Source organism: Halichoeres trimaculatus, unplaced genomic scaffold (assembly GCF_033239565.1).
Source record: "Halichoeres trimaculatus isolate MK-OKI-2021-1 unplaced genomic scaffold, fHalTri1.1 fHalTri1_scaffold_23, whole genome shotgun sequence".
NCBI lineage: Eukaryota > Metazoa > Chordata > Actinopteri > Labriformes > Labridae > Halichoeres > Halichoeres trimaculatus.
Window position 1 is genome coordinate 24,244,960 of NW_027437201.1, and position 15,922 is coordinate 24,260,881.

At 42.9% G+C, this 15,922-nt stretch overlaps 1 protein-coding gene across 2 annotated transcripts in view; it reads right to left on the reverse strand.

Annotated features, from left to right (window-relative positions):
- grid1b (glutamate receptor, ionotropic, delta 1b) overlaps positions 1 to 15,922 on the reverse strand; it is a 528,466-nt gene that overhangs the window by 38,252 nt on the left and 474,292 nt on the right. For both annotated transcript variants that reach the window (XM_074663093.1, XM_074663094.1), the window contains exons 9-10: positions 1,364 to 1,465; positions 377 to 499 (exon numbers count right to left, since the gene is read on the reverse strand). In XM_074663093.1, the coding sequence (XP_074519194.1) occupies positions 377 to 499; positions 1,364 to 1,465 (225 nt within the window). The remainder of the gene's footprint in view (positions 1 to 376; positions 500 to 1,363; positions 1,466 to 15,922) is intronic.

Below are 15,922 nucleotides of genomic sequence, written 5' to 3' on the forward strand. Positions count from 1 at the left end.
GGTTTTAACCGACCACAAAACACAAACTTTGCGAGTGGATTTCTTCTGAGATGCTGCAGCAGTGTGTATGATGTGTCTTTTAGTCCTAACACCACAATTTGTGTGGCTCTTGGTCTCTGATTGGTTGCCATCTCTGACCTCTATCTACAAATTATCCAAACAGAAGTTGTAACAATGCAAAGTGCGCGGGAACAGGAGATCCTGCAAGAAGCCGTGGACACAAATGCCAAAAAACACCAACACCATCAGGACCGAAAGTCCCATGCGACAGGAAATGAATGTTATTCTCTGAGCTCCTCTGGTTTGTCTTGGAGGATCCTGTTTCTACAAACGTGACATTAAATAAAATCCGTCATGTTGTGTCAGTCGGGCTCACCTGGTAGATCTCATATTTGAAGCCCAGGATTTTGGCGAGTGCGTCCAAAACATCGATGGAAAAACCTTTGTACCTCTTCGGCTGCCCGAGGATGTTTTCTGCCACCATGACGAACGGATCCTCCTGCAGAGAGAAAGAGGGAGGAGTGAGACAGGATAAACAGGAAGTCAAGCTGATGTAGAAGTCAAATCCATCAGCTTCCTTCAGGTCCCGTGTTGGGTGCAGAGCTTCCTGAACCAGCTCTGCTCAGAAAGCTTCACAGGTGTTGAGGATCTGTATCTGCTGGAGCCGGCGTTGGTCGCTGGCAGCGCTCAGAGCTGGAGGGGCTCAAACGCAGGGCGCAGGTATTAGTCCCGCTTGGTTGGGCGAGCGTCTCCTCTGCTGCTGCGGAGGGATCAGGAGGTGGGGTGGAAACGCTCGGCTGTTTTCATCTCTTAAACTAATCACGGTGACCAGAGGTGAAGCCTGCACCCAGGGGCTGAATCAATGCGCTAACATCAGGAGAAAGAGTCGTGGACTAAAGTTTTGGCGCCAGTTAGCGAGACGAGTCGGGGCAGAGGAATCATAAAAAGTCATGAGCTGGAAAAAAGAGTTTTTCAGTATTGACTGAAGGATTTTCTGTGGATCCACTGGAGTGTGTTTTATTCCACGGAGGGTCGGATTATTCTGGCTGCGGCTCGTGTTTAAAGATCTAAATTGAAAATACTTTGCTGCGATGTCAGCAAACATCAGAGTTGATTTTCTCTGCTGGAGTTTCCGGGGTGTAGTCAAACTTTCCCCGAGGACAGAGAAGACTCTGAACAGGGTGTTAACAGATCCTAAAATTTTTATGTCTTTAGGTTTTGGAGGAAAAGGAGGAAGCATCCAGGTCCAGCTCCTTCCTATCTGTCGATGCCGACACAGACGCAGATTCGAACAGCTGCTGCTGTCTGGTGAATCTGATCTGACTCAGAATAAGATCCACTTTCCTCCTCTGTTGTCACTTACCAGTAGCGTAACCACCTTGACCGTGACTCCCTGCATGCCGTTCTCGATCCGGCTCTCCTTCAGACTGCCGTTCAGCCCGTGAAGCGAGTCCCACGTGGCGAGCTGTGAATAAATCAGAGAGCAGGATGTAAACACACATCGCACAGACCAGAGGCATCAAACACACCAGCCGGAGATATAATCGTTTCATTTGTTGTGTGTCAGAGGTCCTCAGAGGGAGACACACACACACACACCATGCACACACACACACACACACACCACGCACAGCACCCATCAATTAAACAAATGTGTCACAGCTCACAAGCTGCAATTTTACTATTTATCCACAGGCTCCAAAGAGGAAGCAGACGCCAAACAGCCACTCCACGGTTCATCCTCTGAGCTCCACAAACATGAAAATGACCCAGTTAAAAACCTGACCCGGGTCTCCTCAGACCAGGGGTCTGCAACCTGCGGCTCTGGAGCCTCATGTGGCTCTCTGACTCCTTTCCTGTGGCTCCCTGTAGATTTGAAAAAAATATTAAAGAAATAAAGAATTTTAATTTATAATTTAATTATTAAGAAATTATTTTTCTTTTTCTTTTTTTATTTTTAAAACTTTTTGCAATTTTTTTTAGAAATTATTTTTTGTAAACTTTTGCAAATTTAGGAATAAAAATTCCCAATTTTTTAAGATTTTGCAAATTTTTAGATTTCATTTTTTTTTTTAATTTCGGCATTTTCCCCCAAAATTTTTGAAATAATTCAAAATGGAGCAAGTTTGTGAAAAGACAGTTTTTTTAAATATTTTTTTTGCAAATTTATGAAATTTTAAAACAGTTTTGAAATTTAAAATATTTTGCATTTTCAGCCATTTTTTTGTATTTACTTTTTTGAAAAAATCACAAACTTACTGAAATATCCTATTATCTATTTACTTTATATTACATAGTTTTCTAATTTTTTAATATTTGCAAATTTATTGAAAATAAAAAACTGAGACATGACGTACAATTTAATAAACACAAAATCTTCTCGTTAAGCTAATTATTCACTAGATTTTTAATATGTTTCAAATTTATACACTTTTTGTCTTTATTATGAAGATAAAGTAGATTTTGTGGCTCCTGAATGACTCTTATCCAGGTGAGCTGAGGAAAAATGGCTCCTCTGAAAGTAAAGGTTGCAGACCCCTGCCTCAGACCCTCTGAGCGCTCAGAGATCACAGACAGCGCTCGCTGTAATTCCCTCAGAGGACGTTTCTTTCTCCTGCAGAGAGAGGGGGATGGTGGTAAAGATGGTTTTACATGTTGGAGAGGGATAACCAGAGCTAATTACTTTCACAGGGAAGCAGAAAAGGTTGAAGTTAACACCGCTTTAAGACTTCTGCTGCAAACATTTCCCTCAGATACGTCTACTGGACGAGCGTGGTGGAGAGAAAGAGTCCAGACGTGACGCAACGCACGTCAAAGCACAGAGAAAGAAAAGTTAGCAAAGGATTAATTTACTGATGGAGCAACAGAGAAATTACTGCCACTGTAGCTTCTTTACATGATTTACAGCTCAAAGAAGTCCTTTTCTTCTTTCTTTTGTTTTAGAAAACTCTTATTTCAGCCTCTGTCTGATCCACAGGTTTTGGACTTGACGTGTGGCTTTTATACTTTTATCACTCCATGTAATGTCAGTTCCCAGGCTCCAGGGGGCAGTGTACTGCAAATACACGTCTACCACAGCACCAAACTAGAGTATCCTACGACACAGCACCTCCTCTACGGTCGCCATGTTTGTTTTTGTGTTTGTTGTCATAAACATTTCACTCTGTGCGCTGTGCTGTTGGTTAACAGCAAAGCCAACATAAAGGACGCATGAGGGTAAGAGAGCAGTGGTAGTAACACGGTTTGAAAAGGACGGAGACATTTTCGTATGTAGGGAGTATGAGGACTTTCAGAGCTCCTCCTCTTCAGCTCGACTCTGTGCAGAAGTCAGAAATTTTCAGAGATGCACGCAATGGGCAACGCTAGAGACCAAGCCTTACTGTGCGTTTACATCAAAAGAGGCAAAATATTTTAGCCGCTACGGCCGCTTGTCAAATGACTGACGTCAAAGTAAATTGCGCTTGTCATTTAAAGGAGCCGCACAGCGACTTCTTCACATCTGCTTGCTGTTGTTCAACTTCAGTGTAAAGCATGGACATAATGTAAAATCAGCATCTAATCAGTCATGAGCGGAGCAGGTGAAAACCAGGTCACTGGCGTCTGTCAGATCCTGGCGCACAGTCCAGTACGAAGCCATCCACAGAAGGATCCAGAAGGATCCAGCAGAGACTGTTTGGTAATAAAGTAACCTTCCCCCCCTGACGTAAACCTCAGATCGTTGCTGAACAAAGTTCGTCTGGAGCCCTGGTGTCATCTCATTCAGATGAAGCCAGAAATGCTAGCATGCTAGGCTAGGCTACGTCTTAGCCACAGACTTAACTTCACTTCACTATTTTCTGCTATTACTGCACATTTTTTAACTCACCAGAACAATCTACCTCCTCCACGACACAGTTTTTGTTGTTGTTGGTGTCTGTAGCTAAAAAGGTGATATTAAAAAGAACAGGATGAGCCTGAACACAGTTTATGAACTTTTCTGTTTCCAAGACGGAACTAGGAACCAAAGTTACATGTGTTGTTCTTTAAGGCCCGCTCGGTTGAAGGACATCTCTACTCTGATTGGTTGCCACCGTTTGCCGCTGAACTGCGTCATAGCTAATTACCATAAAGTTGACAGAGGCTCAACTTCTCATCTGGTGACACTTTTAACGCTTTAGCCGCTCAGGACGCCGGGCTCGCATTGAAAATGGATTAACTTTCAGCGAGCTTGCCGCTTTTGCCTTGGTGTTTGAGGCCCGCTCCTTTAATGTGTCGTGAGCCAGCGAGGAGATCCTGATAAGTGGACCATCATCACGACAGATTCAGGGATTTCTACAACAGATTAAAAGGTTTGAAAATCTGCACATGCTCAGTCTGAACATCCAGGATACTCCATGTTCAGCGAATGGGGCGGCAGGACACACACACTCTCTAACACGTATGATCCAACAAGCCATTGTGTGTCTTGGTTGGAGCCTGCAGTGAACCTCACGGAGCGAACCCAAAGTTCAGCTCCCTCACAGACTCTGAAATGAAGAAAAATATATTTTGGTTTTAATTTTCTCTGTAATGAGACATTTGATGGCTGCATAATTCACAGTTTGTTGTGAGGGGAACATTTCTGCGGTGGCTAAATGGGACTGAGGCTCTTTATCCAGCCTCAGTAATAACAGGCTGCTTTATTCACCTGCACTTTTATCGGGATGTTTTTGTCACCAGGTGTTTGCCATTAGAGCCGCCGAGTGTGTGTCCATTTACACACTGCAGGAACCGCACAGTTAGAGCAGTGCTGTGTCGCTGTGTGTGTGTGAGAGCATGTGTGTGTGTGTGGATGAAAAGCCTCCCCGTCACTGCAGAAACGCACAAACAGAAACGAAATGTCCTTATTTCTTTTTCTGCCTTTGCTGTTCAGCTTTGTGCTCTGATGTTTGCTGGAGCTGCTGTTTGAAGCTCACACACACACACACACTCACACACACACACACACACTCAGCCCAGTGATTAGGTAAGACGCTGATGGTTGCTCTGACTCCAGCCTGGTCTGTGTCTGTGTAGCGTTCAGTTAGCGTTAGCGCACATTAAAGGTCTGATTCCTGAGTAAGTGAGTCTAATTGCAGATGAAGCCTCCTCTTATCGTCACACACTCCTCGTCCGCCTCGCTACATCAAACTAATCTGTTTACGCTCTCATGTATCGATGTGTAATGAAGAAAAATAATCAATACAATAAAACGGGTCACTTTCACATTACGGCGCGCTAATCAAGCAAGCTGAATTCATTTGAGTTGACAGTTAATGTGAGCGCGCTCTGTAATCTCTGTCTGAGCGTCTTAATTAGCATCGTGAAGCTAAACGCGCTGTCTGCCTTTTCAGAGCGATGTATGATCAGCCGGGGTCGTAGAATAATACGACGCTTACAGGGAAACAAATCAAAGAGCTAATGATGCTAATGATGCTAATGCTGCTCCTGTGTGAAATCACACAGAGGTGGAAGACAAAGGTGATCGCAGGAAATGAGCTGGTTTTTGAGTTTTTGGGAAGCGGCTGATTCAGATCGAGATGTGGCAAAGTTTGGATGGGTTTTATACCCTGATGAGATTTTAGGGTTTTAGGGATGATCGCTTTCTATGGTGGATCACGTTGGATGATCAGATTATTCTGAGGGCTGGAAAAAGAAAAAGGTTTCATCGTTGTTTGGTTTGGACAAAATGTTTACTTCAGTGGATCCCAACACATTAAATACAGAAATAAAACACAGGCAAATCGTCTAAAGGCATCGCTAAACAGATGGGTCCTGGGATCCAAACTCTGTTTCCACCACTTGGTCTGGTTTGGATCACTCCAGTTTGGTCCGGGTTGGATCAGTAAAGCCTGATCCTGTTTGTGTTTCCACAGCCAACCGTGTCCTTCTTGGTAGGCGGTGTGTAAGCTGGATGCTAATAGCTGCATCAGCAACATGATAGCGTGATGTCATAGCAGTGCGACACAGGGTACCCCGCTAATAAATCCAACGAAGAAGAAGAAAAACGCAAAGTTGACTGGAGATTTAAGGTGTATTCACACCTGTGGCTCGTTCGCTTTGTTTCGATTCAGGGGTAAAAATGATGAGCAGTTGTCACTTGGTTTGTTTGTGTTCACAAAGCAAAAGTCTGTTGAGGTCCAGAGTTGTAAACAAATGCCACGTGCGATCAATTTTTTTTTGTCATTGGTCAGAAATTATACCCTGAAGACGGGAGTTTCCTAATCTTCAGTCATTCAGTCATTCATGTTCTTACCCGCCATGGAGCATCAACACTGTGTGTGGCTAGTTTGCGTTATAGCATTTATCTGGCTAACAGTGTGGGCTGTATAATCAACGCATGTAGTTTTTTCAAGAGTCCTGACTGCGTTAAGACACTTTGATAAGAAACTTTTTTTCTTAACTGCTCCTGCACGTGAGCCTACGACTCATTTTCCTGAGCAGAGACCACCTATTTTTGGCGATCTTCACCCGCTTGTGTTGTCCTGCATCTGAGAGTGATTGCTGTGTTTACATATGCCCAAACGAACCAGACGTTTGGGGGGGCTGCTCACTGTTTCAGAACAACTGCCCCAAACGATCCAGGTGTGAAAACACGCCAGGGTTATGTGTTGCTCTTTATCACCGCTGTCACACAGGAAGTGACGATTCTTTCCACCAATCCTGGGTTGGATCAGTTTGTCTGGCACATTAACAGAAGGGAACCAAAAAGTGGGACGGTACGGGTCGCTAATTTGGGGACCTGTCCAGGTTTTAGTCAAAGGACACAAAATGCGTGCTGTATTGAGACTAACTGAACTGCACGGCTTGGTGGAAACAGGTCTAAAGACAAAAGGACGGGACACTTTTGAGACTGTTTTTTTCCAAAACAAAGCAGAATGGAAAATTCAGACATCATACAGTTTGAAAAACAAGTCATCTGCATATAAATAACAGAAAATATATTTAAAAGTTCTTCTTTAACATTTAGCAGATGAAGAGGAAACGGCAGCAGGCCCAGAACAGCACCCTGAGGGACGCCACAGGACAGGCCTGACTCATCTCTGTGTGATTATTAAAATCTCTGCTTCAACTTCCCTTTACCTTCAACAAAACCTACTTTCAGACATCCATCAGGAGACACAAACACTCTGTAAAACCTGAGCCCATCTTCACATCCAGCAGTCAGGAACAGAAAAAGACAGAGATGAAACCAGAGAGGCAGAGACAGACGATGAGGAAAGAAAGAAGCGTTTGTTTGAGACTCCAGGAGCTGTTCTCGGGCCTGCTGTCCTTTACATGATCCCCCTCTGTGTTCATGTGTGTGTTTGAGTGTGTGTTCCTCATTTACACACATGCACAGTTTAATTAACTCCACAGTATGACGCTCCGGCTGCATCTCCAGCTTTTCTTTTGTCTTTGAACTCCTGAACCGTCAGAAGTTTGCTGAATTCATCAGGAAATAAAGGAGGAGTGTGATTATTCCAGCTGATGGAGGAGTTTCTGTCCCTGTGGATCTGTAATGAGGCTGACAGAAACACGCAGCGGGGTCAGGGGTCGAGGACAGAGACCTTACAGCTTTTAGGACGCTCCTGTTTTTGTTTCTGCAGGATTCATAATCTTCTCATTAATTACCTCCTTCACGTCGCTGTCACTTGATAAATAGGCGTAGGAGGCCGTTGTTTTTAGCCTAAACTCCTTCAGAGGTGTTCAGACGTGAATGTGATAAGGTTAAGAACGGAGCCGGATTGAAAACGTTACGCTCTGTGAGTTTAGATTAAATTACGTGAGCACGGTGCGACCAAGTGGTGACTACTTTCACCCAAACTTTCAGACGCAGACTGGAGCAACAGGCCACAGATGTTTGCAGACAGGAAGCAGCTCAGCATCGAGTCTGAGTCAAAGTTTCTTTCCTCCCCTCTTAAGAGAAAAACAAAGAAATCTGTTCTGCACCAAAGAGCTGGAGCTTGTCGTCTCTGCGAGCACGCCAGCTTTTCCCTGACAATTATTAGATTATTAATGTTGGATATGGATTTTCCAAAAAGCCAGACGCTCCCAGGAGAGACGCCGCTCATCCTAACTGAGTCTCATTGTGCTGACTTACGGCAGCCATGTTGCTCTGCGCTGCTAGGAGCTGCTAATGAGAGGAAGAGGAGACAACAACAACGTGAGCTATGCTGGCGCGGTGTGCTGAGGGACGTTTGTGTTTCACTACAACATCAGCATTTTACACAATCTGCTGAAAGAGAAGAGTCGGCTGTTTCTCTGAATCCAATCTGTCCGTGTTTGCTCTCCTTACTCTGAGAAAACAACATTTTAATACATTTAGTTTCAGATTATTTACAGCAGCGTGTCAAACAGGCCTGTGTTTGTGTTTGTGTTTGGCCCATTCATGCTCAACGTTAAATACAGATCCAGACACAGACGGAGCCTTCTGTATTTCTGCACGTTTCCATAAAGCTTACAGGTACAGGCCAAATGGAGCAGTACCACCAGAAACCATAGGGGGCAGTGTTGCTGTTACTACCTGATAGGTAGCTTTAGTGAGACACGAAGAAGAAATAACATAGGAGGAACTTTTTGAAGAAAGCTTACTGAGTTTATGAGAAACTTCTGCTTCTGTTTTGGTCTTTTAAGGAAGAGGAACATCAACGCTACCTCCTCCACAGCGGCCATATATGTTTTCAGTTTGTTGTTGTCTATAGAGAGATTATTTGTTTCTCGTAACTAACGCTAACTGCGCTTAACGCTACTTCTGTGGTCAAGATGTGCACGCATCTTTATGATGACGTAGACTGATAATCCCTCTATACTTTTAGATCTGGGCAGCCCCCCCTGGTGGATGTATTTGTGAACAGCAACGTAGAGGACGCATGGAAGTTTGGGGCAGTGACGGTAACTTCTGAATGGATTAGACTGGTTTGTCATGTCACAGGTAACACCAACACATCCTATTTTTGTTAGACGCAGTGACACATAAATTAAACGTAGGGAAGATAGAGCGGGACAGGAAGTTGTGGCTGGAAACTACCAGAAAACATTTTTTCACTTTCAAAATAAAACAAACTGTGTCAAAATCAGTTCGTATTTATCTTGGCTGCGATGATAAACTGACATAAAGAGTGGAGTCAGACCAGGAGTCAACAGGTTTGAGGTTTTAAAGGTCCCATATTCTGCAAAAATCACTTTATCAAGTCTTTTAGTGAAATGTGTGGGTCTTTGTCTTTCCTCCCAGCCACAAAATGTGATATTTAATGACCAAACCTGTTCTTAGTAGAGCTTGTTAATGTTAAATCCTGACCTAAAACCAGCTGTTTGGAATTTGGGGATTTGCCGACGTCAGCAATTCACTTTTTTGACCAATCAGGAGCAAGTCTGACCTGATTGATTCACCGGACCCCAAACCCCATCCCCACCCACAGTTGAAAAGCCATCACTGCTCTGTTTTTGGCTGTAAACAACCACATAGCTCCATGCTCAAGCTTCCCATCTCAGAAGAAGACAGACTAAGTGTCTAGAGTTCATTTATCAGGAAATGTTCCAGCTACCAGTAAAACTGAGCATGTGTGTTCTAGTCACTTCACGGCCGACTGCTTTTCCAACTTTGGACAGTCCAACAGAGGGCTAGCCAATAGACTGGTCCTGAATCCAGGCGCATTACCAACCATCCTCCAACAAACCTGGGACCCTGGAAATGTGAGTATTTTAAAAGCTGTGTGCTGTGGAGCAGATGGAAGAGCTTTTCCTCAGTGTCCCCCCTGTCTCTGTGTTAGCTTCAGGATGCTAACTTTAGCTGCAGTTAGCCTGTTGTTTTAGCCTGTAATGTTACGGTAAACGAGCTTCTCTGTTTTCTAAACATTGTGCACTCGGAGCTCGTGGCGCCGCTCTCAGTGACGTGGAAGAGCGGGGCAGTATCAGCGGTGGCTCATTTACATATGAAGGCCACGCCCACTAAATCAGAGCGTTCTGAACAGAGGGGCTATGAGAGCCTGGAAACAATGCTGCTGTGCTTGATTTATTGGCTTTTTGGACCAAAACATGTTACTACCATTTCATGAAGACATCAATGATCCAGATTAAACTGCAGGAAAGGAGCAGGAGATGGGAGCTTTAAAACCCAACATGGATGAAGTGTAAGAGTTAAAAAAAAAGACATAAGATGAAACAGACCAGATTGTTAGTTCAGCTGTGATAGTTCAATCTGCAGAATCAGAAATGCTAACGAGGCTGTTTGCAAAGTCTTAACATAAAAATATCCTGACATATTTTGCTCATGTTGCCCCCTAATGGAGAATATGCTCCTTGGTCAGAAGCAGAGTTTACTGATGTCTGAAAGTTTGGACAGCCCTGATGTAAACTGGGACGTCGTGAAGCTCCAGACTTTCCAACACGTGATGTCTTCAGTTAAACCCAATGAAACTAACTTTGCTAACTGTTTGATAAAGTCTGTCAGCTCTGATCTGATCTGGGAGCTGTTCCTGCGCCGCTCTCCGTCTTTACCTCCAGCAGAGGTCAAACATGGCGGATAAATCTCTACCTGGCTCTCAGCAGCGCCCTGCTCATGCATTATTCCTGTCCTCCTCTCTGCTTCCTCCCTCAAATGTCAGCCCTCCTCTCCCCCCCTCCTGTCATCCAAAAGGCTACGCCGGCTGTATTTCTGTAACTCACTCTCCCGTGGACAGCAGAGCCAAATGCCAGCATTTGCCACCGTTTCTCACCTCCCCACTCGCCGTGCCCCCCCACCGCCCGCCTCGACTCCATGACGGATTTCTCTTTTGATTTCCACACCTTCACCTCCTCCTCGTCCTCTTTGGATTGCAGATTTTAAATGACTTAGGGGGTTTCTGTGTTGGAGCGCTGACCCTTTTCATTTGGGTGGAGGTTGAGTTTAACCACCTCACAAATCAGCTGTCACTCACACGGAGCTAACCTCTCTGCAGGATGATGATACGTTTACAGCTCCTGAGGGTGGATCATTCAGGTGATTAAAATATCCTTTAAAGATGCTGTGAGGAAGATGTGTTTTCATCTTGATTCTTATTTATCTCAAACATTTATGAATTATAAGTAGAAAAATAGATATGTACACAGTGTGTCGCCTAAAGAGCAGCAATGCTACCATAATCCAGTCTGTTATTTCAATGAAAACGACAACCAAGCAAAACTAGACACAACTGCAATGTTTGAGAAGGGACAGGAGGAAGCTAAAAGCCTAAACCTGCCCTCACCGACTGAATCCCATCATGAAACAGTCCAGGAATATCTTTTACACAGAGTAAATACAAAACTGACAAACAAAAACAAAGAGTATCATTGCAAAAGAGGAAACAATATATTTACATCCCCACAATTTTATCTTGTAATCTGTGCTGCTCGATTAACACCTCTTTGTAGCAGGACATGAAGCTTTTTACGTTGCTGCATATTCCAATTTGCACTCCCTCGCCACCTAGTGGCCTGGAGTCTCACACACACTGTCTTAAATTACTTTTAGCGAGGCGTGTGTTTGTTTTGAAATCAAAAGGAGATCAGATCAAAACAAATTTTCTTTGTTCAACACAACTTTTTATGTGCCAAGGTAAGGTATTTATCTGTAGCCAGCTATATGTAGTGCTCCTACGTACCTATAGGCTAACGTGACAACAAGCTAACTTTGTCAGTTTGTAGCGTAGCTTAGCAGCTGCTATATTTCTCTCTCCTCACAGCCCGGTGCTCTGAGACGTGTCTGTAACGTGTAACGTTAGTGAATCCTGGTTCTGTCCTACCAGAGCTCATCTACCAACTCCAACCTCACCAATCAGAGCTAACGTAACCTGGCTCTTCATTTTATTGATAGACTCTCAAGTTTGAACAGACCACTGCAGAATAACTGCTGACTGTGGGTTGGAGTCAACATTAGCACAAACAGATTAGCTCTTTTTGCCTTTAACTCATGTTTTAGCGTTTAGCTTGTGTTTTAGACGTTAGCTTGTTTTTTAGCCTTTAGCTCATGCTTTAGCCTTTAGCTCATGTTTTAGCCTTTAGCTCATGTTTTTAGCCTTTAGCTTCTGTTTTAGCCTTCAACTCATGTTTTTAGCCTTTTGGTCCTGTTATAGCCTTTAGCTCGTAATTTTAGCCTTTAGCTTCTGTTTTAGCCTTTAGCTCATGTTTTTAACCTTTAGCTCCTGTTTTAGCCTTTAGCTGGTTCTCTATCTCTCCCTGTTTCTCTTTCTTCTGCTCTTCTGTCCTTTTTCTGTCTGACAGTTAGGCTCCAGTGTCCACCATCACTACAAAATTAATCACAGAAATCATAAAGAAATCGAAACTTCATCAGCCAGTGTGGTGTTGTCGTAGAGACTTAGACGTGCTGTAAATCAATCTGATCAGGAAGCTGAGAAATGACATTTAGGAATAACCTGTATCTGCGCTGATAATCTGATTTTAAAGCGTGGATTAAGATCAGGCAGATATTTCTAGAAGAGATACTTCTAAATCTGCTCTTTGTGTGTAAAAACATGTTTATTTCTTTGTTCAGTGTAAAAACACAGACACACTCCTTCACCTGCTCCTGTGAGCTTCAGGTTTAGTGGTGAATCTGCTGAGGCCGACACAAATTTGCTGCAAGGACACACACACACACACACATGCACAGAAGGTCAAGTCTTCACACACTCATGCAGCCGCCCACAAACACTCAACATCACACACACACACACACACACATGAGCACTCAGCAGGACTGAGGTTTCCCGCCCTCCTCTCCCTCTACATGCTATTCTCTGATGCACGGCACCGTTACCAAACCGCTTTGATGCTCCTAATCTACACAAAGCCGCGCTCTCTGAGGCCTTTTCAAAGAAAAACACACCGATATGAATGGCAATTAATGTACGTGTGTGTGTGTGTGTGTGTGTGTTCACAGCTTTTGATATCTACCTTTTTGTTCCCTAAAAGACGATCTGTGGCTGTTAGATAATTAGCCCTGCTGCAGGGACTCCTCAGAGCGCCGTATTCAGCCTTCACCGGATTACCCGACTGTAAAAAAATCAGATTAACTCAGTCCCGGACGCTCAGCTCGCGTTTTCAGCCCAGCTACAAAACGCTTTGTTTGTTTAATCTGTGAGAGGACGGATGAACTCCTGTGGCTCCGAGCAAACGGTAGGAAGTTATGTTTTAATGCAAAGAAGGAAAACAAAACTTTAAATCACGTACCTGAAAATATGAAGAGTTTAAATCCAAACAAAGCATCAGATTATTCATAAACTGCAGGTTTTCACACAGCAGTCTGTGGATAGGAGGGTTAGGGCCCTGTGGGGTCTGCAGAGACTTCCTGTTTGACGACATGAAGAAGCTGATTGGCTGATCGGTTGTGTTTACTTCCTGCGTCTGTCCCCGTCCCTCTCTGCTCTCCCACAGACTTAAAGAGGTCTGCAATTATTTAGCTGAGGGTAGAAATTACTCACCCATTTGTTCGTAATGGGGCCTGCATTGTTAGCGGCCTCTCTGAAATGAATCCATTAGAAATGTTGGAGAACGAAAATGAGCCTCAGACGCTGCTAATTTCAAACCCCTGAGGTAATTTGGGGTCGTTAACAACAATTTGCGCCTTAGAAATCTTGAGCTCTGCTAATTTTTTTGTGAATTATGCAAAGACAGATTTTCTTCTTCTGCTTTTTCATTTTTCGCTCAGAGCCTCGACGACAGAGCGTTGCACAGAGACACAAAGCCCTGATGGAAAATTCTGGTGTATAATCATAATGAAACGCTCCTTAACTTTCCTCATTTTGCTGAGTGACCTCTTACGACTCCCCGCTGGACCTCGAGAGTCCTCAAACCCCAGTTTGTGAACCACTGGAGCTAAATCAGAGCCTTATTAGAAGCTGAAGAGGTGATCTGTCTGCTGGAGTCATCCCAGCGGCCATCTTCTGTCTGATTAAAAACAGCTACTCGCCGACACTCCCTCTGAGGACCGTGGGCGAGAGCCTAATGTCTTCTGACACACGTTGAGATGATGTTTCCAATCGAAGGGGATAAAAAAGAAAGTTTTCTCCCTCAGTGTTTCGTGGGAGGGTGATTTAACGACAACAAATTGCTGCGAAGACACATCAGAAGTCAATGAGATGAGAAAAGTGAGGACAGAGAGATGAGACTGCACACGGGGGAGGTCTGAAGGGCCGCCGGTTTCCAGGGGAAGAGGGAAATGACATTTCAATCTCTATCAGGTCTGATCTGGAGGTGGGAGGGGGACGTGTTTGGTCTGTGGGGAAAATGTGCTCTGAGAAATGGCCCAGGAGGAGGTGGGGAGGAGGGAGGGGAGGCGCAGGGAGATGGAGATGGAGATTTAGATAACACGACACTGTAGGGGCAAAATGAATCGAGTCAGAGTGTCTGGTTTCTCCGCGGCGGGATGAAAACATCTACCTGCGAGTCGGAAACTATAAAAGTTTGTTCAGTGTGATCGGCTCACAGCGGCCTCCTCTCTCCTCTGCAGAAAACAGAGTCTCAGGCTGCCGACAGAAACCAGACCGTGTTAGAAAAACCAGCTCTGTTTCAGGCTCAGGTAAATCTGCAGAGCGGGCACAAACAGGAAGTTATTTCAGAAACACAAGGTCGGTTCAGTCCTTCATCTGCTGAAATCCATCAGTGTGATCACTCACTTTTACAGGCTCGCTTTTATGTGATACCATCTTTTTATCTTTTATCTCTTTAATTTCAATCTTACCTTGGTTTTACTGTCTTGGTAGATTTTTTATTCTTTTATTTCTTCTTCATTATTTTATCCTTGCTTTTATTTTGTCCACTGTGTTAGGGCCATAGGTCTTCAACTTGTGGCTCTTTGACTCCTTTGCAGTGGCTCCCTGTAGCTTTAAAAAAAATAAATAAGGATTTTTTATTAATTCATTTATTTATTTATTTATTTTATTTCATTTTAATTTTTTTTACAGAGGGTATTGATAATTCAAAACATTGACACCAAAAAAAATCATCAACCAATTAGCAACCCCCCCAAAAAATAAAGATAAGTTGGGCAAAATCATTAATTTGTGCAATTCAATTAGTATTTTTTTTTTTAATGAATTTTTTTTTTTTTTTTTTGAAGTTTTGGCCAATGTTTGAAATTTCAAAATTGCTTGAAATTTTTGCAAATATTTCACATTTTAATCATTTTTGACATTCAAAAAATTGAATGCACTTTTTGAAAATTAAAAAGCAAATTGATATACTTTTAATTCTTTTACATAGGTTGCCAAAATTATATTTTAAGTGTTTTTTTTTTTTGACAATTTTGCAAACTTCTAAAGCTTTACATTTTTTTTATTTGGAAATTATTTTAATAAAAGGTTTAAAAAATATAAAAAAATGATTAAAAAAATAATAAACAAATAAAAATTAACACAAATTAATGACGTTTTTTTTTTTTTTCTTTTTTTGCAAATCCTTAAAGTTTTACAATTTTTTGTATTAATTTGGAAAGTATTTTTAACAAACAAACAAAAATTAATAAATAATTTTAACATTATTCAAATAAAACTGTGTGTAATTCTTGGGCCAACTTACAAGGAGACACCCTGTTCAATCACAGCCTGACCTAAATCTAAAATGCTAAATTTGACACCATCTAACTTTGCTTGGTAAAAAAAAGTTGCTCTTGATACTAAATGAACATTGTTTTTGAAAACTAAGGGGTTTAGAAAGAAGGGGAAAAAATCCTCACAGGAGTTTTGATTTTCTGAAAGCTTACTGAAGATTGAGGGAGTGTAATAGACCTCTCTGATGCATCATTTGAGAGGAGCTCTTATTCACGTTTATGCTTATTTCATTCTATTAACACTCTGAACGTTGTCTTTTTATTCCTGCTGTCCTGTTCTCTGCTCGCTACACAAATAAAGTTAATGTTATTATCACTCTCATGTAGCGGAGACGTCTGGTCCTTCTGGAGTTTTCTGCCTCTGTAAGGATCAGTCTC